The sequence below is a fragment of the Chaetodon trifascialis genome, chromosome 8 (assembly GCF_039877785.1).
Source record: "Chaetodon trifascialis isolate fChaTrf1 chromosome 8, fChaTrf1.hap1, whole genome shotgun sequence".
Taxonomy (NCBI): Eukaryota; Metazoa; Chordata; class Actinopteri; order Chaetodontiformes; family Chaetodontidae; genus Chaetodon; species Chaetodon trifascialis.
In genome coordinates, this window is record NC_092063.1 from 5,251,921 (window position 1) to 5,276,578 (window position 24,658).

At 43.6% G+C, this 24,658-nt stretch overlaps 1 protein-coding gene across 1 annotated transcript; it reads left to right on the forward strand.

Annotated features, from left to right (window-relative positions):
- The first annotated feature begins 580 nt into the window (after nucleotides 1-580).
- On the forward strand, nucleotides 581-24,038 carry LOC139334803 (inactive dipeptidyl peptidase 10). Its single transcript, XM_070967982.1, has 25 exons — nucleotides 581-795; nucleotides 6,345-6,459; nucleotides 7,361-7,456; nucleotides 7,645-7,739; nucleotides 9,500-9,571; nucleotides 13,622-13,674; nucleotides 14,274-14,355; nucleotides 14,838-14,958; nucleotides 15,098-15,252; nucleotides 16,080-16,177; nucleotides 16,354-16,477; nucleotides 16,884-16,925; nucleotides 17,012-17,116; nucleotides 17,826-17,917; nucleotides 18,736-18,783; nucleotides 20,000-20,118; nucleotides 20,204-20,251; nucleotides 20,558-20,656; nucleotides 21,048-21,114; nucleotides 21,266-21,460; nucleotides 21,550-21,604; nucleotides 21,696-21,795; nucleotides 21,905-21,963; nucleotides 22,488-22,560; nucleotides 22,648-24,038. The coding sequence occupies exons 1-25, from the start codon at nucleotides 757-759 to the stop codon at nucleotides 22,863-22,865; spliced, it is 2,370 nt and encodes a 789-aa protein (XP_070824083.1). The 5' UTR covers nucleotides 581-756; the 3' UTR covers nucleotides 22,866-24,038.
- The last annotated feature ends 620 nt before the right edge of the window (nucleotides 24,039-24,658 follow it).

Genomic DNA, 24,658 nt, shown 5'->3' on the forward strand with positions numbered 1-24,658 from the left:
GTGTGTGTGTGTGTGTGTGTGTGTGTGTGTGTGTGTGTGTGTGTGTGCGTGTGCGTGTGCGTGTGCGTGTGTGTGTGTGTGTGTGTGTGTGTGTGTTTTAAGGAGTATATAAGTGGAAAAATAACGACCACAGAGGGCCTAGAGACTATTATATGAAGTTTAACTGACAGTTTCAAAGCCCAGCAGCCGTTGCACTGAGGGAGCCATAAACCCATTTAATTATCATCGTAGGTGTATTTGTGGAGAACGTTAAAGGTCTTCAGCATGTCTGAGAGGGTTCTTTAGATTTTAAGACACTGCAACACTGCTCCTGGAATAATACAATTGTATTATTACATAAACAAGATGATGAGTTTATTATTACGTACTATTTTATATCAGTATTCAATCATCGCACCAAAACATAAAACGTATGAATAATAATGAGTAAATGTTTTATTCATTACTATTCCGTTATGAACGTCTGTATGACAACTGAAGTCGCACAGCCAGCTGCCCAACCTCCTGTCATGATTAATATCTGAGCCAATCAATAACCTAAGACGATTGGAAATAGGCGAATGAGGGAGAGAGAGAGAGAGAGAGAGAGAGAGAGAGAGAGAGAGAGAGAGAGAGAGAGAGAGAGGGACCACCAGCATCCCGGTGTGGACAAACTTGTGAGAAGCAGAGCATGCACAAAAAGCTCCGCAAGACAACAGTGCAGTTGCTCGGCGGGTTTTGAAGCTACGGAGGCAGCAGAGCTTGTTGGGGATTACAATGATTGCCACAACTCAACAAAACATGACCACGGAGCTGGTATGTGTGTATTTTTATTGCCTTATCTCTACTTAGTTTTCTCCAGGTTCAGAGCAGTGTGCGTGCGTGTGAGTGCGGTGGGGAATTCCTCATGCATGACCACAATACGATGACTATCGATCAGTGTTTTGGCCATTTCGCCCATTCAGACTTTTCCGTCAATATTCATCTCCTGGAGGGGCTTGACTCTGTGCATTGCGGTGCAGGCTGATGTGGTAACACGACGTCCAGCGCCTCTCACTCTTACATCTCTCTGTCCCATGCAGACTTTTATAGCATAATATCTGCAGTCTAATAGCAGATATGAGAATCTGTCCCAGCAGACTGTCCCCTCTAGCTTGGTCCTGCAGAGTGATAAAGGGGCTCAGACCTACAGCCTGCACAGTAGGTTATGACTGATTGTGCCCCTGTAGGTGTTTAGTCAATGAGCAAAGACTATCAACCAGCATCCTCTGTTTTATCCTCACACCCTTGACACATGGCACATGGTGCATTTAGTGGAATATCCCTAATGCTCTGCAAGTCTGTTTATATGTCAGAAGTAACTTATGAACAATCAATAATTCAAATAGATCACTCTGGAATTACATGTATTATACACTAAGTAGATTTTCTTCATGCATCTTAAAGTATATTGAATTCTGGTCCAGTTATCAGTGCTTTAATGTCATATAATTGGAATAAATGCTTGCATCAGATTAATGTTGGTGTACATTTTGATTTCAACAGGGTGCACGCGACTATCTGCGCATAACTAATTTGCATTGTTTCCTTCTTTGAGTAAAACTTTCCCATGCTTTGTCAGTCTTCGGATATGAATTTCACTCTGTTGATTCTGCTTCTCTACAGTGCGGTGCAACAATTTAAACCCTCGCCAAGTCAAGTAATTAACAGGTCTCATCAAACTGTCACCCTTCTTGGAAAAGAGCTTCAATCATGAGATCATTAGTACACAGAGAGCGATTGAGAAACAAGATGAGCAGCTAAATGATTAATTATCCAATTGAATTATGTCTGATTTGTGTGTAGAATGAACAAAGTGGCACACCAACCTTCAGTTCTTCTGATGTGATCGCACCTGATAATGTGATCAAACCTGCCTGAAGCGTCTGTGTGATAATCCTGCAGCATTTTTGTCTCCTTGAGAGGGCCACGCAAAGCTGCGGGGCTAAAAGACAATCCATTACCTGCAAATATCACAATATTTCACGCCACGGTCTCCAATCAATGTGCTTCACGCTGTAAAGCAATTAATGAGGCAGACCGGGGTCAAAGATCGTCATGTTCGGCTCTGTTGGTGAGAAGATGCAGTGGTTTATGGGATAATGTGGGGTGCTGCTTGTGTCATGATATTGGACATACCAGGACACAGCAGCAGCAGCAAAAAGGAGTAAACGACTCGTGATGCTGCTCTGTGTTATATTCAAATAAGAAAGCAATATCTCATGCAAGTTCATGCCAGAAAAGCATAATGCTTTGGTTGAGGTTCAGTTAATCCCTGGCATTGAGGAGGAAAATAGCAGTGATTTAATTAGTTTCTTCAGAGGCAGCATTGTTTAGCATTCATCCTCAACACTGATAATGTGACAGTGTGACACAGTGGATTCTTATAGTGTATACCGCGAGCCTATTGTATACAAATTATTTGCTGATAGAGGATTTCTCTCTCAGCTTAGTGAGAAATAACATATTCTTTCTCATATTTTACTCTAACTATCCAACTATAATACCAGCTGCAGCTCTCCTGCATGTGTTCTACTCATGCTGCTTGTTTCCTAAGGCACGAACTCGGTCTCTGTGAGTGGCTGGACATGCTGAGGAAAAGCTCCCTCATACAGGACCCTTTTTGTACAGTAATTTTCCTATGCGTGATGGGGAGCATGAAAAGAATAAGACAGAAGGGCCGCCTTGCAGCAGTAGAGGCTAAAGCGGCGGGTCTTTCATTTCACAAAGGCTTGTGCTGCATTGTCTTGCAATAGCCTCGAGGGCAAGAAAACTGCCCAGTTAGTCCCATATGGTGTCCATACCACCTACTGCTTTTTTTCAAGATTAGACACACAAAGGGGGGAAATGGTGGCGCAGTGAGTAGGAGCACAGAAATTCCTGTGGATGTGATGAAAGCCTAGCCTAGATATGAATCAATATTGAGCTGTACTATCTCATCACTTCAGCAGATTGGTTACTATTTATTCCAGTCACACTGAAGTTAAAGCCTGCTCTAATGATGACCTTCGTTTTAAATGAGGCAGTGAGAGATATTGACAAGGTAATGCCTACATGGGTTACTTGCTAATCTACAGCTTCCCCTTGTGAGCAATTACAGTGAATCATTAAAATCAGGCGTGTATAGGATATACTGAAGGCTGTATGCGCCTGCCAATAGACCCCCCCCCCCTTTTATGGTGGTGGTTATTTCATTTATTCCTCTGCCAATGTCATGTGTATCATAAACATCATTGCCTGATGTTAAAGGGGGGCTTTAGAGGTATGCAAATCCAGAAGCAGAGTCCCAAAAGACCCTACGTTGGTTCCCTCATTCTTCTGCATGTAATTTATCGTTGGATTCTCCATGCCTCAAAGAAACAGAACATGGAGTTAAGGAGGTCTCCTGAGCCTAATTTATGAATTCTTAGCAACGCCTGGATGCTGTGCAACCTAGTTGTGTTGCATGCTGTGCAGAGTGAGTAATTGTGTTTAGTGAGGCTTGCTTTTTTTGTGTACAAACTCAATCGATACGATTGGAATTGTTTGATTTTGTGTACAGTGCTCTGAGAAGAGAGAGCCAGTTAGCTGGGATCTCTCTGTCTGCAGTTCATTAAACAGTTCCAGTCCAGGAAGTATGATTTTTAAGTTGAAATGGTGGAAAGGTCGGAATAGGTCTTGGTTTTCCACATGGAGGTGTCATACTTTGTAAGGAACAGGGCTCAACAGAGGGCGTCTATCTAAAAGACTTCTTTATGGCTGTATTCCCACTATTAATTGTTTCCCTCTGGACCTTGTACAACTGTACACCTTATCGATTCTCTCATTTGGTTGAGTGAAAATCCCCAAGCTCTGCTGGCAAACATAAGAGCTCTCTCTTCCCTAATGCAGTTCTGCAGGGTTTGCCAAAAAAAACTCGAGAGGGTTTCTTCGAGTAGAGCTATCCATAAACATTAAGACCTTTGATTTACATTCTTGCACCCTTTGCTGTTTGACTGACACCTCATCTGGCTTCTCGTCCAACTCCTGTGGGATCACGCGGCCTGAAGGAAATAGATGGCCGGCTTAAGAAGGCGTATGTGTGGTTCATTTTTTTTCTGGTTCAGCAGGATGCCTGCTCTGAGATATGTTTGCTTGTCCATCAGTGTGCTGGCTGAAATAAGCCCTGTCCATCATGCAGCACAGCACCTCATCTGTTCACCTGTGCCGGCAGCTTGTGCTGCATTAGATTCCCTCATGCATTGTGACCAGCAGCCAGTCGGCACCAGCAGCTTCGCCAGCGTTCACTCTGGGGATTATGCTCAGCGCATCTGTGCCTCATTTACAAGTGTGACAAAACTCCTCATTCCCCAAATGTGGGGTTCTACCGGTCTGTCTTAAGAATGATACGACCTTAATTGGAAGTACGGTCTTATGTCTGGGCTCAGGGGAATGATAGGAACTGTGCATCCCATTAGGAGGATGTTTCAGCTCTCACGTTGCACACAGTAATTAGAGGAAGAACTCGGAAATGAAAACACTGTGATGGAGTCAGTCAAGTGAAGGAATTGAATTTGAAATGTTAATTTCTGCTGTGGGATTTTATGATATATAACCTTGATACTTAACCACTGCTATTCATAGATGGTATATACACGCTGCACACAGATGCTCTGTTTGTTATGGAGATTCAGCTCTCAGTTGTTTAAATTTATAACAGGTCAGTGCAGTGCAGAAAGATACAGTATTATTCAGTATTAACCACATAGTCCCAAAGCCTTCATAGACCTCTGTAGGTCTCTTTATCTGATGGAAGGATAATGGTGGTTCACTGAGATATTGTGTGCCAAGAGGGCAGGAGAATGAGATAAAACAGAGAGTAAGAAAGGCCGGTAGATTCAGAGTCTTGGACATCAGTCACCTGGCTTTGGCCTGCACGGGGAGTTCAAACATCACTTAAAAGTTGTCTCTGCAGGTGCAGCCGGTGCTGGTTTTAATTTGAACGTGTTATGTTACTGTAGCCAAGGAGATCTATTAAAGATGAGACCTTGGCAGGAGTTCTGCTCTGGCATCCGGTCGAGATCGAGCACACCAATGTCTTTCATTCATCTTGGGCATAAAGTAAACCTGATCGCTTACAGGAAGAGGTGAAAACTTCTTAAAAGATGTGTATCGACGATTTTTCTCTCAATGACAAACCCCACAGTTCTGGTTCAATTGCATTGCCCTTTAATCTTCAGTTCCTGCAGAATTCACCATGTTTCACTTCTCTGAAATGGATTTTTAAGACATTTTGACTCCGGTTATATAAGTACATTGTCAGTTTTCAGCACTTCAATACACTACGTGCCAGGGGCTTAAAGTCAGTTGGTCAAGGGAGGTAAAGAAGTGTTTGTTTATGGAGAGGTGGTGTTGGGTGGATGTATACAGGCTAGTGTGGCTGATAGCACAGACTGAGGGACAGCTGGTGTCTCCCAGAGAGCAGCAATCTGTTGACCAGTGAGCCAGGCAGATGCCGTCCTTCCGCTGCCCGCCCTCCTAAGGCCTGGAGGAAGGTGATCGGGACAGGCCAGGCCGTGAGGGTTAAGCCGCAGGGGTGGCCGGCCATAATGAAGGCTGAATTTTATAGCCGTTCTGTGATTGAACTCTCACACTCCAGCAGCCATGTGGCTCCAGCAGTGCCAGCCACTCATTATGAGGGAGCGGAGCACAGCTTGGGCACGGCACGCTATTGTGTTTAATTGTGACAGATGCTGATGCCGGCTCATTCCATCAGCTCCCCCTGATTGCATACACAGTGTAAACAAGGACTTGAGCCTAAACTTGAAGTTTTGCTCTCTTGGTAACTGAAGTTTTGCCTGTGATTCATTGTATAGTCACACAGTCCCATCGACTCCTTATTTTTATTGCCTTGTTAACAAGCTGTTGAGTAAATCCGGATCCACCAAAGCAGATGAAGTAGGTAACGCTGCTCTAAGAAAGCACACCGTAATTTCAGGCACCACACATATCACATTAACTTCGCCCATCCCCCTCTGGTTTAGCGAACCACATGGCCCATCATTCATGTAACAAGTGAAATGAGGCGATGGTAAAGAAAAACGATGGTGCGGCCAAAACTACTGCAGTTAAAGTCTCATCTCACATATGCAACAATTTTATTCAGCTCTCATATGGAAAATTAGTGTAATTCAGCAAAGTCTCTGTGATGCTGGAGACAGGTCTCAATTCCCCTGCGGCTCTCTGTGCTAATATGCCTGTCGGGGAGAAATTGCTGTGAGACTATGGAAATGAAGCAGCACTAATGTCCTCCTCCTCCTCGCCTCCTTCAGCGCTGTGTTTGTGTATGTTTGTTCTTTTCACATCAGGACCTGGGGAGTTCAGATGGTCCCCCGCGGAACTGGAAGGGCATAGGAATTGCCATGGTGGTGATCCTGGCTGTTATGTCTCTGGTCATCCTTTCTGTCATCCTCCTCACGCCTGGTAAGAAGAGCTGTTCTTGAAGATGGCTGTAAAAGCAGCAAAGTAAAGAGAGGCGTTGTAATGTGGGAAATTTAAATAATGCTTTCATATTTTGGGAAATGGGTGAGCAGGGAAGATCGATACCACGCTGAATTCTGTAGCTCCAGCCAGCAGCTGGTTAGCTTAGCTTAGCACAAAGACTGGAAACAGGGAAGCAGTGAGCCAAAGGTAATAAAATCCTTCTGCCAGCACCCCCAAAGTGCTGTAATTACTAATTTTCATCTTTAGTTTTATGTGTACAAAAACACACAATTTAAAAACATTTCATCATTTTATGGAGGATTTTGATCTCTCATGCTATTCTTGGTTCTGAGCAGTTTCCAGGCAACCACAATAGATTCCAGGAAGTTCCTGCTCCCAGCCATCATTACGACACCTTGTAAAACGGTCAATTGTTATTCTTGCAGTTTGGTACAGATTAAACTGACGAGATACGTCTAACAGGTTAATTAGTGAGCTTTAGAGGTGCTTCAGCCATGCTAGCTCTGTCTGTCTGCTTCCAGGCTTTATGCTAAGCTAAGATAACCGGCTGCTGGTTGTAGCATCAGATTTACAGTATAGAATTTAACAGAATTTGATATGAGAGTGGTGTTCAGCGGTATCATCTTCACCAGAAAAAGAATAAGCCTATTTTCCAAAAAGTCCAACGCTGGCTTTTAGGGGAGAGTGACAATAAAGGCAAGTATTTTACAAATGTTCCAAATGTGTCAGACATATTAACAATGACATTTAAAATGCAAATAATGAACCCAAGAGCAAAGCAGAAATATAGGCCAGGCTCAATTATGCCCAGACTTTGCTTTTCTGTAAACAGGACATAGATTTTGATGAACTAATTAATTCTGTCCCTCTGCCTCTGAAGACGAGTCTCACTTGTTACTGCGCTCCCACCTTACTATGGAGGATCTGGAGAGCGAAGAGTTCAAAGTTCACGACCCCTGCGTGGCATGGCTGAATGGTAAGGATCCCCGTTCTGACTTGCAAATTACTCCCGACTGACAAAGTGCTCATGACAGATTAAAACCACTTTAATGATCCCACCAGAAACTGAGGTTTGCGGACCTCGTAAAGGTCTCCGCCTCTGGGGATTTGAGTCGCCAGCGCAATAACACAGTCCCTCTTCTCTGAACTGTCTTAACCCATCAGAAAACGAGGTGGCTCTCCGCACCAGGGAAGGACACGTCCTGTTGTTCAGCCTCAATAGCAACCTCACCACGACTCTCCTGGACAACAGCTCCCTGGTGAGTTCCAGCAACACAGCTTCTGAGGACAGATGACAGGTTTCAGTATTGATTGGCTCATAACTGCAGACAGCTGGACTACTTGACCAGCCAGCGGAGAGCGGATGCTTCCAGATTGAGAGGGAGAAGCGGTAGAGTCCCACTGTTCCACATCCCACAGCCGAGACAAAAAAAGATTTGGCGGAGTGACAGTATCAGCTCATTTCCCCCCCAATCTGGCTGCTCTGTGAGCCCTCAACATGTGCCTTCAAAGAGAATTTTCCAAGCAAGGGTATCATTTTGAACACCGCCTCTGCGCGACACTGACAGACTTATATGGGTCATCACCGAGGAGCTTAGAGCAGGGTTGTGTTGTCAGGTTGAGATGAAGTCTTTCCTCGGTGTGATATGGTTTGTTATCTCCGCTCCTGTTGCTAATTCCAGAAAAAAAAAATGTTTTCTTCTCTGAATATCAAGATGCACACGAGGTTTCCTTGAACATATGAAATGCTGAGACAGTTTCAGCCCGATAAAATGTAAAACTTTGGGACTGAAATTCACAGTTTGTAAATAAGATTTTTTTAGATAGCGCGTGTGAAAAGCAGGCTTACACAGCGCTTCCACTCTGTAGAAGTAATTGAAATGCAAACCAAGCAAAAAGTGTTAAAGAATACAAAGAAATCAGAGCAAGGAAGCTTAAATAAAAAGCCTTGGAGAGTAAACAGAGTTTGAGATGAGATTTAAATGTTTTAGCTCTTTTTCACAACAGGATTTTAACATGGCGCTTATGTTGTGACATGTATTGATCCGACACCCAGAGGGAGGCATCGAAAGCCACTAGTCGTGAACTTTGAGTAGAGAGCAACCCGGAGCTCTTCCTCCAATGACCTGGCAGCCCTAGTGGACCTAAATTGGATGGCTTCTTGCTGATGGATGGTGGAGCCAAATTGTGTAACGCCTTATAAATAATTAGGAGGATTCAATCCTGAGTTTGAGACGACTCCAGTGTTGTGAAGCCAGCATCGATGTGGTGATGCTGTGGAGTTTTACTTTAAAGATATGAAGCAGAATTTGGAAGTAACTGCAGTCATACTGGTGGCAAGCTGGTGAACGTAACAGAGTATTTATCAGCTAATGAGCCATATTTCCCTTAGGAGCTGGTAGAGACCAAAAACAGAGGTAAAAGAGAGCGAGTACTGGACTAACACTCATCAGGTGGCCAGAAACACGACTCAAAGTGACGCTGCTATGCGTCTGCTGGATGTGCAAACAAGCAGCAGTTTGTGAATAAGTTCACCATGTAGGTGATTACACCAGTTCACACCATGTTTCTGTTCTGTTTTTAATGCTGTCACCAGTTGGGTGTTTCATTTCTTCTCATTTTTAAGTGACTTACTCGCCTCAGTCGAGAAATGTTTTAATCATGTTTCAAGCATGTAAAGCACGGTGTAACTTTGCTTTGAAAAGTGCAGTGTGAATAACATGTATTATTTATTATTGTTATTAATAATGTAGATAGATTAGATCTGAAAATTCCCCGCGGTTTCGTTACATAAAGCTGAAGATGCAGTGATAAGAGACGCAGCCATCGCTAATGTGCCCTAAAGGGAGAATGAGGCAGGTCCCCAGATTGGAGGAGGTCCACATGTCAGATCTCACAGTTTTTCAGCAATGGAGAATAAGTTCTGAAGAAAAACACTCAAGTTTCATTCCCCAACCCACTTTATCAAACGGAAGCTGCTGATGATATGTTGTCTAATTGATCTTTGCCATCCCTACAGGACCTGACCACCACTAAATTCCAAGTGTCTGCAGACAAGAGGTTTGTCCTGCTGGCGTACAACATTCGACCGGTAAGTTTTCTGTGAATGCCAAGTTGACTTTGATTGATTTCAGAGAGAACCGTCAAGCTTTTTACCCCCAGAGAACATCCAGGGCCATAAATTATCCATGAATATCAAAGACAAGCTGTTGCCGCTCACACACCTCCACATGTCTGACAAGCCACTAGTGGCTGCGAAACAACGGTGACACGCATCCTAATCAGAGCCCCAACGAAACGACGGAGAAGAGGTTGAGGAGAATGTGTGTGTGTGTGCGTGTGTGCGTGTGTGTATGTGTGTGCGTGTGTGTGTGTGTGTGTGTGTGTGTGTGTGTGTGTGTGTGTGTGTGTGTGTGTGTGTGTGTGTGTGCTGATTCTGCCACTGCAGCAGTCTGTAGCTCTGTAACACCGCCCGCCAAATAACTGTGATAACATATGGGGAGTTGAATATTTAAACTGGCTGATGGTGGAAGGTGCAGGGGGTTGAGGAAAGCTTAGAGTGAGTGATCAGTGGGAAGTGGGTAGCGGGGGGAAGGGGACATCAAGGAGATGAAGAGGTAAAGTTGGAGCCGCGGTAATGAAATCGGCCTGCTAGTTCGGTGGGGAATTTTAATGAGAAGCTGACGAGAATCACAATCGCAGGTGGTTTCAGATAAACGTCGGGGCAGACAGGAAACACAGATCTTTTGCTCCCTGTGCTTTAACGCCACATAGCTCGGTCCCCCAACCCCTCCAGCCGTCGCACTCTGTAAATACCCGCACCATTAATAAATAGTCGAGTCGTTCCTCAAAGGGCAAGCAAGTTGTGTAATGTGCAAGTAATCGGCGAGGGAGGAAAACAGAATTAGGAGGAAATGAAAGCCCTCAGCACATTTTCGCCTCATTTTTATTAAAAATCTGAAGGCAGATTTTGCTGCTCCTGCACACTCTCAACTCCTCTATCTCTCTGGGTTTCCGTCAGAGATCTGCTTTTGCTCTGATCACTGCGTATCGTATTTTTGTTGGGTGTTCGTGTGGCCGACGGGGGGGGGGGGGGGGGGGGGGGTCGAATGATCCTGTTGCTGTATTACAGCATTGGCCACAAACACAGTGCATCCATTGTAACTGAATTATTGAGTGGTTAACACTCGTCCAATCAGTTCTCAGATAACTCTGTGGAGAAAGGGCTCAGATCTTTGCCCAGTGTGTGGGTTGCTCTGGTTGATTCATGCCATGTCATTAGCATACTTCCTTTGATGTCAGCAGGAATTGTCTACTCTCATCTGTATGCTCAGTGTGTGTTCACACTCGAAGAAATCAGAAACAGTGGGCACGCCACCTGGAATCACTCCTATATTTAGAAATGGATGTGTGTGTGAAGATTGTTGGCATTGCGTGTGCATGGATGGAGGCTATTCCTCCATTCTCTCCTTCTTCCTAGCTCCCTCCTTCTCTCCCCTGCTTCATCTGCCTCACTCTCACTCACTTTTTTCCGTCTATCTCTGGGGGGATTTGTGCTGACTGAAGCAGTTCGCGCCAGGCACAAGCTTTGCTGTTTGGAAGAGGAGCGGCACGCTGCTGAGAGCGGCACAGAACGAGAGAGAAAAACAGAGAGCGCGTTGGGGAAAGCCACTTGTAATGGAGGGGTGGGGAAGAAAAATGTCTTATGCACCATTTGGCCTTAGTCACTGCCCAGTTGAAATCAATCAGAATGGTTATCAAAGAAGGACAAAAGAAGGCTAAAAGGAGAAAGCTGCAGTAGAGAGAAATGGATGAACACACTGTGGGTAAAGTTAAAAGGCTTCTTTGGCTTTTGTATTAGCTCTGGAGGCTTTAGGGAGGGTTTTGTGCCTGGTGGGTGAAAATAAATGGATTTTGATAAGAGGGTATACATAGAAGTGAGTTAGGGATTTGGCCACATAGGGACAAGAGAAAGCAGATTTCCTACAGGAAAACGTCTTTCCTCAAAGCCTGTTTGGATTAAGCAGGTTTTTGTGCAAGAGGAGACCAACATATTTTCAAAAGAGTGACGGCAATGTAGTTCAGAGGAGATGGAGGTTTCTGGGATTGATGAGCAGAGGCGAGCCGACCGGCACCTGCCAAGGCAGAGCAGTTTAGGGACAAATAACATGCCAAGGGAGTCGTGTCTGCGCTCTGCAGCAAATGCTGATGGGTGCCGGTATCAAAGGCAGCGCATTGTGGGGCTGCTGAGAAATGCTTGTGAGGCGGGAACAATGTTGAGATGGAAGGATGCTCTTATCTATGTGGTGTGAGTCTTGCAGGGTACAACGGGGGGGCTGTTAGAAGTGGACTTTCAACATTTAAAGAGAGATTTTCAGCTCGTGAACCGTTTTAAGAGATAAGATTTGTGTTATTCTCTGTTTCACATTGTCACATTATCCCACGGCTTCTTCTGAGTGTTTAATCTGTGCATTGCGCCCCCACCCCCTGTTTTGGCGACATGGATTGGGGAGGGGGGCGGGTAGTAACAGGAGCGGAGTGATCTGGAGGATTTATGATATGTTACTGGCAGCCACATTAGAATTCACTCTGCCTCTCGAAGACAGATGCTCTCACTCTCTCTGTCTGTTTATCACACAGACACACAATAACGTACAGCCTCCGCCACCGGCTTCATAATGTTAAATCATGAGCTGCATCTCTTGGTTCCTTAACAAATCATAAACAGCTGATTGAACATGGTGCTCATGGCAATGCTGCCCCCTTTGGTCTTGAAGTGTGATACTCCCTCTAACTCAAAATCGGCCCATGTTGCGTGTTGAGGACCTGTCAGCCGCTTCCTCCCCCCTCTCTGCATCCTTTCCTCCCTTCCTGTCTTTGTCCCTTTCTCTCTATCTCCCTCCCACACTTTTTCCTTCTCCATTCGAACAATTCATTCCTTCCTCTTCCTGTCTTGCAGTTATTTTCTGTTGTAACACACATCTTTTCCTGTACACCCTGTTGCCCCTCGTGCTCAGACTTTACACCGCAATCAGATTTCAATTTCATTTAGATAGACTTAGAATTTATTTCCCCTCCGTTGTCCCTGCAGCTTTACTCCTGCCTCACTCCATCCATGAATTTTCGAACAACAGACGAACAACACTGAGGAGAAATCCAATTTCACTGCTAAGTGTGCTGTATAGAGGATGTGACATTTAATTTCTTTAGGGATTGTGTTTTTCCAGGAGACTCCAGCTTTCAGAGGCCAGAGGGCAAATAGCCCACTTCCAACCCTTTGCTTGAGAAAAAAAAAAAGAATTGTACAGATCAATATTTTGCCTAGAATTCATCAGGTAATGCCATGATCAGTTGTGGTCAGCACACACACATGCACACATCCATTGATTCTGGTGCCTTAGTCTTCCTCACCATGTTAATTTAATTAATCGGCGAGCTGCTGATGCTTGTGTCACGGTGTGTGGAAGGACTTGCCAGCCACAATAGAGCTCCGTGGGAAGGATATTAGCTGTAATGATGCTATTTAATAAGAGTGTCTGTCTCAGCTTCTGTACTTTCACATTCATGTCTTTCACGTTGTCTCTTTTACTCAGTCTTAAGGGCCCCATGATTCAAATTCCTGTCATTCAGATATAATCACAGTAATGATGTAATATGGATGAAATGGCTGCAAGTGTCTTAATGACTTAAATGAATTGCGTGTATACTAATACTAGCAGCAAAAGCAATATTAGAATCTATTGACCACATGTGAAAATGACCACACACACAGATGCTTACTGTGTACATGAAATCGTAATAAACTGTTAAGGATTAAAAAATTCTGGGTTCATTGAACATTTCTCTTTCTAATTTTATAGCATTACGTTGTGTTGCTGGCCTTTTTTTTATGTAAGCAATAAGCCACCTGATGCAGTGCTTTGCAGTGATTTCAGAAGAAATTAGGGAATGCAAACACAGCTTCCTGTTGCTTATTGCTTAATTGTAAGGTAGGCCTCAGCAGTGTCCTTCATAACCTTTGTTTCATTTGCATTTAACTTTCTTTATACACGTGTATGAGCATGTGTGAGCACTGAAATATGTGTGTCTTGTCATCTAAGTGCGGCACACCTGTGTGCATGATATCCTCTACCTCTTTCAGGTGTTCTCTCAGTCCTTCACAGCCTCCTATGCTATCTACAATGTGGCTAATGGGTAGGTGCAATCATGAATGCTAATGCATGGGCTGCACCGGGCATGAGCGTCACCAATGCAAGCAGACCTGCGGATTGATAGACTTCCCTCAGAGTGTGTCTCATCGAATCAGAACTTCATGTTTCTGTCAGACATGCATTCATTCATCAGTGTTCTTTCCAGGTTCCATATCCCAATTCCCAATATCTCATATCTCGTAAGGTTTGTACTGTACTTCAGATTTCACTGCCTGAGATTCATATTCAGCATTGTATCAGTCGAAAAACTCCCTGGAACTTCTGAGGAATTATTCTGCGAAGGATTTCGGGAGGATCTGCAGTGTTGATCATTGCCTGAGTATGCCTTGGAAGGAAAAAATTTGCCTGTCCTGAGGAAGAAAATAAGTGCGGCTAGAAATATGGAAAAAGAAATGTTGCACTTTTGCATGAACCAACCCGTTCTCTGTTTTCTGTTTTCCTTCTCTGCATCTTGCTCTTCTGTCTTTACAGTACAGTATCAAGCAAAGCTCAAGGCCAGGGCATGGATGGACCTCAGAGGGCTTTAAACGGGACACTCATCCCTAATGGGGGGCTTATGTTTGATTTTTGTGTGTGTTCCAGGGACCTGCTGGAGCTAAACCCTCCAGAGAGGGAGAAGGCAGTGCTGCAATATGCTTGCTGGGGACCTCAGGGGAACCAGCTGGTAAGGCAGGCACTCACTCATTCACTTGATCGATGTGTTGTCTTTGTCATTTGCATCAACTATACCTGTCAGTAAGACAGCAAGGTGTAATAATACAGCCAGTGTATGAATGGAGCCTCCATTTGACATTATTTTCATAATGATAACATCAGTGCTATCGCGTCTTTGTCATTATGAGACGAACACCAGCTTAGAGGTTATTGCAGTGACTATGTTGCTATAATGGGGTTGTTTTACACTCATAATTCATCTGCCTGCCCTGTAATGTAATTGGCGTTTTGCTGCTATGTCGGTGCTCATCTGCAGCATATTAACTGGCGAGTAAAGATGTATTGGCTCTCACTTGTGTGTGCGTGCTGTCCGGTGATTCATTCACTCTTGGATGGCGTCCGACACTCGATTCAGGCAGCCAGAGATGAAGCCTGCAACCATACTGTCTTTGATAATGGATTGGCACTGTCTGTCTCCGCTGCTCATGCCAGGCCTACGTGTTTGATGGAGATATCTACTACAAGCCGAGTGTGACCAGCAAACCCTTGCGCCTGACCGCCACTGATCAGGAGCACAATGTGGTGAACGGGCTCTCTGACTGGACTTACGAAGGTAGGACGTATTCCAGCTTCATCGGAGATGTTTCATACTTAAAGTGCTGAGTGAAAAGTCTGCAAACCCAGTAATCATGAGTAACAGGTGTATGCTTTGAGCTTGACAGTAACAACTTACCTGACCTTTTTAAAAACAGAGGAAGTGCTCTTGACATACGTTGCCCACTGGTGGTCTATGGACGGGGCCCGACTGGCGTACCTCACCATCAACAACTCTGCCACACCTGTGATGGAAATACCTCACTTCTTAGGTGGTCTCTACCCATCCAATTTTCTCTTCCCCTACCCCAAGGTAAAAACGGATTCCCAGGAGTGAAGATGACAGCCACGCTCGCGGCTCTGTCAGGCTGCACTTGGTGCTTTGAGCTGAACACTAACATCAGCAAGCTAACATGTTAGATGCTAAGATGTACAAAACACATAGTGCAGCTGAGGCTGATGGAGTTTTGGTATTTGGTCTTGAAGTATTGAACATTAAATTAAAATTAAAACGATGGAACAAGATGAAATGCCCAGAATTATTAGGATTCAACCCAGAGGAACCTGAATGTCTGTACTTAAATGTCATGGCTGTGCAGCCAATTCTTGAGATATTTCACTTAAACCAACAAGTGAGCCACATGGTGCTGCCAGAGGAGGTTCATCAACATCAGTAGGATTCATCCTACTGATGTTGATGAACCATGAACATCTGTACAAAATCTTGTGCCATTACATCCAGTAAATATTGAGTTTTTTCAGCTGATAAGTAAAAACTTTGACTTGCTAGTGAAGCTAATGATAAAACAATTCAATTTTATTTGTATAGCGCCAAATCACAACAGAAGTTGTCTCAGGACACTTTCCATATAGAGCTGGTACAGACCAAGCTCTTTTATCTACAAAGAAACCAACAATTCCCCCATGAGCAAGCACTTGGCGACACCAAAGTCTTTAAGATTCATTCTCTGGGTACCATGAATATGTGCACCAAATGTCATGTTAATGTGCATGAGGCTCAGTCTGGACCAAAGTGGTGGATCGGCTGACTGCCATTGCTGGTAGCATAGTGAAAAAGATTAGCCAACATTTAGACTTATTTGAGTTTATTTGGTATTTTTTCATTTTTTGTGCTTGCAGGCCGGCTCAAGTATCCCCTCAGTCAGTCTGTTTGTGGTGAATCTGTATGGTCCAGCTCACACTCTGGAGATGATGCCTCCTGACTCCCTCAGGGCCAGGTATTACATCTTTATGAATGTAAAAACAGAAAAACCCTGAAGACTTTAGACACCACCTATCAGAAATGATAACATGTCCAAGTACCTCTCTCCTTCACTGCTTCTTTATTTTTCCATCCCTTTGCACCATTTTCCAATCTTTTCCCCGTGTATCATTTTCTGCATCACCTCTTTAGAGACAGCTACATCTCCATGGTGACTTGGATCAGCAGCACCCGCCTCGCTGTTCGCTGGCTGAATCGTGCCCAGAACCAATCAGTGCTCTGCGTGTGTGAGGCCACCACAGGGGCATGCTCAGAGGTGAGTGGCCATCAGTCGTTCTGCATTCGTAATCCAAATGGTCTCCGCCGCAACATACAGCTTTAATAGAATTTTTGCTTCTTTCGCTGTGTGTTGGGAGTCAGGATTGATTTCCTTAAGCTCTCAAATGTCGACTGGCTGGATTAATATTTAAGGTCATTTGCTGCATGAGAAGAATTTTCAGTGATGTACTGCGGTATTTTATTGCTTGTTTCCTTTCTGTAAATCCTCACAGATTCTAGTTGCCAATATTTTATTATTGATATATTTAATTATTAAACACATAGTAAGCTTTTTTTATACAAAGCTACTTCAGTCAGATTTCGGATGTTGGTTTAAGCAGACTGTAAATGGCGTGATAAACTTCTAATAGGCTTTTCTATATTATGTGATTTTAAATCAATAGAAACACAAAATGGCCATGGACATCATGCAAAATCAGCGGCAGGTATGCATTTCTCACGTTTCATGAAGCCAGTTCACACCTGCTCGTCACCAGCGTCCCTCCTTTGACTCGACGCTTCTCTTCAACAGGACGTGCCGTTGTTTTCAGCAGACGGCTCTGTGTTTTATACAATCCTGCCGGCGAAACAGGGCGCTCGTGGAGAGTTTCACCACATCGCCGGTCTTTCGGCCCAGGTGTGCTCACTTTCACTCCCTCGTGTCGTCCTTGAATAATTTCTGACAAAACTGGTCATTAACATTTCAACAGTGTGATTACACAGCACGGACCTTAAAGTCTCGCTTGCTTGTGATGACCTCGTCCTCTCTCATTATGGAAGCACTTTGTTTGCATTTGTTTTCTCCCTAATTGATGAAACACCGCTTTTATCTAAGGAGTCGTTTCACTCATTAATGCTTTAATGGTGGTTTGCCCTTTACATTATTGAAGGAATTCGTTTTGCTTCATTTCAATTTAACAAGTTATTCATCTTCAGCGGGGCAATTAAGAAATGTTTAATGATGCTTTTTTTTTAGAAACATATTCTACACAGAGGAGAGAGATGCTGTGTGTCTTTTTTCTTAATTCCTGTTGAAGAATTAATTGAATTTGACATTCAAAAGGCCATGTGTTTTATCATTTTTGGGCTCATGCAGAGCATCAGTGACTGGAGTATTTTCTCCCGAGTCTTTAGTCCACATGTCAAAATGAACAAGAATTAAAACATACTTTTTGTGAACTCCGTCTGTAGCCACCAGCGCCTTCATTTGGTTTAACTTTATGAACCGATCCTCGTTTTTTTCCCATCCTCTGACACACACTTGCTGTATCGCTGCACCTATTTTTATTCTGTATATCTGCCTGCTTCTGCATTCCTCTTCATCTCTGTTTCTCTGTGTAACGCAGCCTGCCATCCCCTCTGTCCCTCCTCGCTTCTTGACATCAGGGAGCTGGGATGTCACCCTGCTCTGCGCCCTCGATGAGAAGGCTGGAAAAATGTATGTGAGAGTCACATTGTGTGGGGCCCGGTTGAATCACCCTTCAGTGCCTTTAACAGCTCCTTACTATTAATGAACAAGTGACACTGGGGTAGAGTAGAATAGTGGCCATCGTTAAAATCATCATTTCTTGCTGTAAGCTGTGAGCAAATTCTAGACCTGTCAGCTGCTGTGGAAGAAATTCATTTGCGAAGGTTCAGGCACACATAAGACTGTCTATTCAGAAATAACTAAAAGGGCCATTTTAACATGTAGCATTGATCTCACTTAAAAGGCCAAAGGAAAAGGCTTTGACCCAGGAAATGTTTGTGGCAATGCTTTGCCTGTGAGGAGGAGAAGGATTACTTAACAGTTAACCAGAGCAGATCATTGCTTAAATGTGTCTTTATCCTGCTGGGGGCGGACACCCCTCATGAACCGACTGACTGAGGTGTGAGCATCACAGAGAATGAAGGAAAAATCAATTGTAGATCTACTCACCTGTGTGCTGTCGCAAAGCCCGCGGGCTGCTGCTGCTCTTTGTCTCCAGACAAGTCTCACAATAATCCTGTCACATCCAAAGAGAAGCGGGCAACATACTTTGACATTCACGGTGCAAATGTTTCAAATCAGCATCACTAACGGTGCCTTACGAACTAAAAGTGATGCGCTGATGATATTTATGTGGGAGTATGCTAATAAATGTAGATTGATCCTCGTCATGAATAATTTACATGCTGAGTAATAACGATCAAGTGAAGATGCCCAAAGGTGATCTGCAGGTCTGAGGCAGTATTGACTAACCTGCTGTGTCTTTGGTTAATTTGTCTCCTTATCAGCTATTTCTTGAGCACAGAAGAATCCAGACAGAGCAGACACCTTTACAGGTAAGCAGTGATATATGGCCTAACCTTGACCGAATACTGTTTTCATTCTATAATCTGCTGCTAACAAATACAATTTTGACATTGTCACCAGCAGACAGTGCCCTATGGACTGGTCATGAGTGGAGTTTTTGGGTTTCTTATTTGCTGCTTTTTCATTCACTATGAATTTAATGCAAAGATTTATAGAGTCAGCATAATTGCTAACATGCAGCTGTGCTAGCATGTCATTATTATGTCATTATTAAAACAGCCAAGTAACAAGTAAAAGGCAATTGAGCAGAAATGCAAACCATGCAATACATGTCGGACTTGAACAGCTTTCGGGAAGTGCAACAATCTGCAGAACTACACTTCAGAGAAACTAGACGAGCACACCAGGAGTCTGTACTCTGAGTATGTTGAGAGTCCGACCGTCAAGCACATCGTGACAGACAAATTAAAATTTGGTGCCAGACAAAACATCAGAGGATCACAAAAGTTTCTACAATTCATCCTGAGGGGAACATGAGAGCTTGTACCAAATTTCATGGCAATCCGTTCAACAGTTTTACTCCAAACCACAAATGTGAACCTCAAGGTGGTGCGAGCAAAGTCATGAATTCACTGCAGTCCATTTGAAGTGGTGCACCAGCCAACACGGCCACCCTCGGAAAAAAAGCATTCAGAAAAGTAACTGCACACTAATGTGTTTATATGAATCTTTATTGTTGTGTGCTATAGATGCTCGAGGCCATGAGCTGAAGTGACACATTTATAACAGAAAAACCCACTCAATGGCCGAGGAGCCTCTGTGCTGCCAAGTCTCTTATGGTGCCCCCTGTGATAAACACACACGTCTGTCTCCTCATCAACCTCTGAGGTTTCATATCTTTTTATTAGCTTACATAGCTTAGGGCTTAAGGAGATAGCACAATATTGGATGATGGCTTGTTTAAACTTGGTCTGTGATTAATCCTGTATGAAATTTGTAAGCAGTGGAGTGCAGAGAGACTCGCCACCGCCTAACAGAGCAATCTGTATAATGGCTTTTATGTCGAGCCTTATTGAACTCCATATGTTTCAGAAAAGTCAACCGCCTGAATAGTATTCGTCTCAAAACACTGACACTTTTCCTTAATATCTTATAACCCATCGCTCCTCTCCTGGAGATCAAACCGCTTTAGACTGTCCTGTTGTCCTTCAGCGTGGACAATCACCCTTCTCTCTTATTTCCAAGTGTGGACCTGGATGGAGTGTTTCAGCGCCAGTGCATCTCCTGTAACCTCGTTGACGGATGTCGCTTCTTTAAAGCTGAAATCAGCCCTAATCAAACCCATTTCACCCTCTACTGCTTGGGTAAGACACACTCAGAGGGTAAATGAAAGCTTCACGGTGCTCAGACAGGTGGTTTTATAATGTTGTCTTTGAAACATTCCCCCAGGCCCAGGAATCCCTAAAGTGACGGTTCACAGTACAAAGGACCCCTCCAGTGAGTGTTACATCTGCTTATCTGACTAATAGTATAATCACACACACACACACACACACACACACACACACACACACACACACACACACACACACACACACACACACAGTCAGCCTGCAGAGGGCGGTGCATTCAAGCGCACCAGGATGTAGATTCATTAATTTCATGCTTGTGAACACTGCCCTCTGTCTGCGGCTCTCCGTTACAGCTGATGATCAGGATTTGGCCTGAAACCTGATGGGCTACTGTGTCTGTCCTGATGTTCAGGATTAAAAATCTGTCACGCCCGTGTTTTATCTCCTGCAGGATATGTGGTGCTGGAGGATAACAGCCCTCTGTCTAAAGCTCTGGAGGACAAGAGGCTCCCTGAGACCCTGTTCAGGACACTCCCAGCAGACAACTATGGTACAAGAAAGAAACCATTGACTACATTTTATGGTTTGACCTTAAGGATGTTCGCCACACAAACGCAGTCACAAGGCACTCACCTTCAGCGCTTTCTCAAGCAGTCAGGCTATATTTAGCAGTCAGCATGGAGCACTGCCTGCAAGTACCTTAGCCTGGAAGGGACAAATATAGTTAAGTACCAGCCAAAACAGTAATTTCTTCCATTTGGTGATTAGATGTGAGTCGTGTGAAGTATTCTTTGAGTGTGTGGTTGTGCGTTTGTTCATTTTTGTTCCGATGAAGGATTCATTCTTTTTTTAGATTCAGCTTCAGATGCAGAGACTCTAAATGTAGTCCTTACATGTTTGTGGACAGTTGACCTTGTTCAACCCCTGTTTGCTTTTTTTAGATCTACACCTGAAACTATCTCTGCCGCAGGGTTACGAGGCCAACCTGCTCCCTCTCCTCATCATTGTGTAAGTGCAACCGAACAAGCATGCTAAAAGACAGCGAAGTGCTCTTTAATGCCGTCTGTTTTGCAACCCACCATCCTGAGGCTTTTTCTTCACTCGTCCACACCTGACAGCTGCCACGGTTCTGGCTGATCCTGTTTGTCTTGTTGCTCAGGGATGGCGTTCCCGGGAGTCAGTCTGTCACAGAGGAATTTGCCCTCAACTGGCCTCAGGTCCTCTCCGGCACACACAATGTGGCCTTGGCCTGGGTGGACGGCAGGAGTGGGGTTGGCCGTGGACAGAAGACCACCGCTGTGGATCCACGCAGGCTTGGCTCACTTAGAGTCAAAGATTATCTGGGAGTTGTCGAGTCAGTACAGTTATGCAACAACATTAGACTATGTAATGATAACGTGAGAATAAATTGGTAAAATAACATAATTTTATGGTCTTTCACAGGTTGTTGATGCAACTGCCTTACATTGATGATCGCCGCATGGTCCTCTATGGCAAGGTTACAGCAATGTTTGAATTTAAATCTCCTATTGAAGCCATCAAAGCTCATCACACTCTTTGTTCTAGCACTTCTCTGTTTCTCCCAACAGGCATTTGGTGGTTATTTAACTCTCAAGATGTTAGCTACAACAGACAAGCTCTTTCAATGCACGGCAGCTGTGGCGCCCATAACTGACTTCAGGCTTTATAGTGAGTTGAGATCACATCATTAATTATTCAAGCACTGAGGCCCTGGAAATGGTGATGAAACAGAGACACAGTTCATGTATTAGAGTAACAGTCATTCCACTTTTTTCAGGTGCTGCATTCTCAGAGAGGTATCTCGGCCTTCCAGCAAAGGAGGAGCACGCTTACTCGGTGAGGCTCTAAAGCTCTGAGCTCAACTATGTGGGTGTTGATGGATTTTCAAGTTAACAGTTATGTTTTTTTTACAGTCCACTGAGTCAGAAGTTTACTAACCCCACACTAATGAAGTCCTATAAAAGGTTTATGATGGTCATTTCGTGTTGAAAATGTTTTAGAGAGGTGCGACTTTATGGTCAATTTGGAGGTTTTAGCTTGTGTTGCGGTTGATTTGTTTTGTGTTATACTGAGAGGTGTTTCTAATATTTTGTCCACTCCAATTATATGAGGGTAGACAAAATAACAGAAACATCTCTCTGTATAATGCAATGGCTCTCAGCTGCACCACAATCTAAGGCCTCCATAGACAACCATAAAGTTGAATCAGCATCTCTCTGAAACAGTTTCAGCCAAACTTGAGCAATTAAACTTTTATGAAGGTGGAATTTATTGCAGGGCTGTTGTCTTAGACTGCTTTATTTTCAGCTAGGTAAGTATACCTAATAAAGCACTCATATTGTGATGGCATATCTTTTCAGACTGCCTCTTTGCTGGAGGAAGTTAACAAGCTGAAAGATGAAAACTTCCTTATTCTACATGGAACTGCAGACGGTGAGTCTTCAGTTTGAGAGTTCAATCTTGTGTTCATTTTTTTTTTTTTCAAAGCTAATTTCCCTGTATGTGTGTGTTTTGCCGAAGCGAGGGTACACTTCCAGCACAGCGCTGAGCTCCTGAGCCGACTGGTGAAGGTGGAAGCCAACTACTCGCTGCAGCTGTACCCAGACGAGGGCCACATCCTGAGAGAGCCGCGCAGCATCCAGCACTTCCAGCGGACAGTGGTGAACTACCTCCAAACCTGCTTGAAGCACAGCGTCTTCCTAGATCCCATAGAGGATGAAGAGGAAGAAGATGACTGAGCCCAGAGCCCCCTTCCCTTCTTCTGGAAGGACTCTCTTAGACCTGTATGCCATCTTATGCATTACCTTGGGTCGGATTACCAGGCACAAGAGCACAGGAGTGGGGACCAAGCACATCAGATCACCTCTTTCGACTTCTGGAAAAATTGATGTACTGTATACCTTGTTGCACACAATTATTTCTGCTGTTACACTGTATGTTTGAGGCCCTATTTGTTTACAAAATTCACTTGAGATTATGTGTAGAAGGCTACTGATTCTGCCAGTTTACAAAGATTTTAAAACATGCATGTCATAATGGCTGCGTGATGTGGATTAGTTTACATTGCCTCATCTGTGTTTTGCAGGTCTAAATTTCACCCACCAGGGTTAAAAGTGCAAAACCTGCCAAAAGCCGGGAACACGCTAGAAGACAAAAAAAAAATAAAATAAAAATCTTTATTGATGCCATAAGAAAACTTATACACTTACTGACCGCTTAACATACCTGAGGTTTTCCATACAGAGTTCTGAATGTACCTACTCAGACAAGGGCATGACCTTCAGATTAATGCAAACTCCAGTCATACAGATTGAGTTGAGACAGCTTTGAAACTAGAGGTTTGAATCCTAAACTGTAAGATAAGATAACATGCAAACTGGTCCTCTCTATGATCTTTAAGATGTCATTGTAAAATCAAGGTTACTTTAGGTTTTTTGTACAGTGTGTTCTCAGCTTACGTAAAGATAAATGAAGCATATGGACCATTCTAAATGTGCCAAATACATTTTGTGGACTTTATCCACCGGTTTTATTAGCATTACTTGCATTATGTGATTAAGAATGAGTATGCAACTATTTACACCACATGCTCTGATTCAAGAATGATTACAAGAACGTATATGTAGGTCCGTCTCTGTACTGTATTGGGAAGTACAGTATGTTTCTGTTTTGATACATCTTGGCATTTTAATCACTTCTTGTGTATTGCACAATTAAATTATTTCTTTGGACAAACTGTTCAGCCATTATATTGCAGTGCACAAAGGCAGTGGACATCAAACTTTCAACCAAACCATACTGGTAAACTGCATGCAGCTCCTTTGAAAATGAATGCCCTTCACTCTCAACAACCAGACACTCTTTTTTCCAACGATCCTTGACAATAAAGTCTGAACTTCTTATTTTACAGCAAACTTTGGTTCCTTCACTGATCACCATGGCTGTAGTCTAACAGAGCCATTTGAGGGATAATTATGATTATGAAAGAAAATTCGCTAACTCTTGGTAAATACTGACTTCTATTTCTCACAGCAATCAGCCATTATTATCTGCTTTTATGGTTACAAAGACAAAGGCCATTTATAGTATCGGCCAACCCTGATTGATTGTGAGTAACATGCTGATACTGGATGCCAAAACTATTATACGGATATAAATAATACATAGGTGCAGCATAACTGACAAAAATAAGTCATGATATTCTTTTTTCATCAGAGATAAAGCTATCTTTCAGGAATAAAATTCAGTCAGAATAAAATTCAGAGTTTTATTGGAGCAACATGCAAGATGCCCTTTAACTGCACCAGTGCAGACGGAGCACGTGTTCGTAAAACTGATGAATAAAGATTAGTGTAGAAGACAATCCTTGTTAGATTATCCAGACAAGGGTATTTGGAGCGGGCTGTCAGCTGTATCGCAGCAGTTCATCTGAATCGAAGAAAGGAGACCATTTAGGAAGGTTGTTCTTGAACAGACCCTTATCTTCACTGCCGTCATAGACAGCGGGTGGTCCTCTGTCCAATCAGCGTAC

Coding starts and splice junctions, on each gene's coding strand:
- LOC139334803 (XM_070967982.1), top strand. CDS start 757: ATGATTGCCACAACTCAACAAAACATGACCACGGAGCTG. Junction 7,740..9,499: donor TCCTGGACAACAGCTCCCTG/GTGAGTTCCAGC, acceptor CCATCCCTACAG/GACCTGACCACCACTAAATT. Junction 13,675..14,273: donor ATCTACAATGTGGCTAATGG/GTAGGTGCAATC, acceptor TGTGTGTTCCAG/GGACCTGCTGGAGCTAAACC.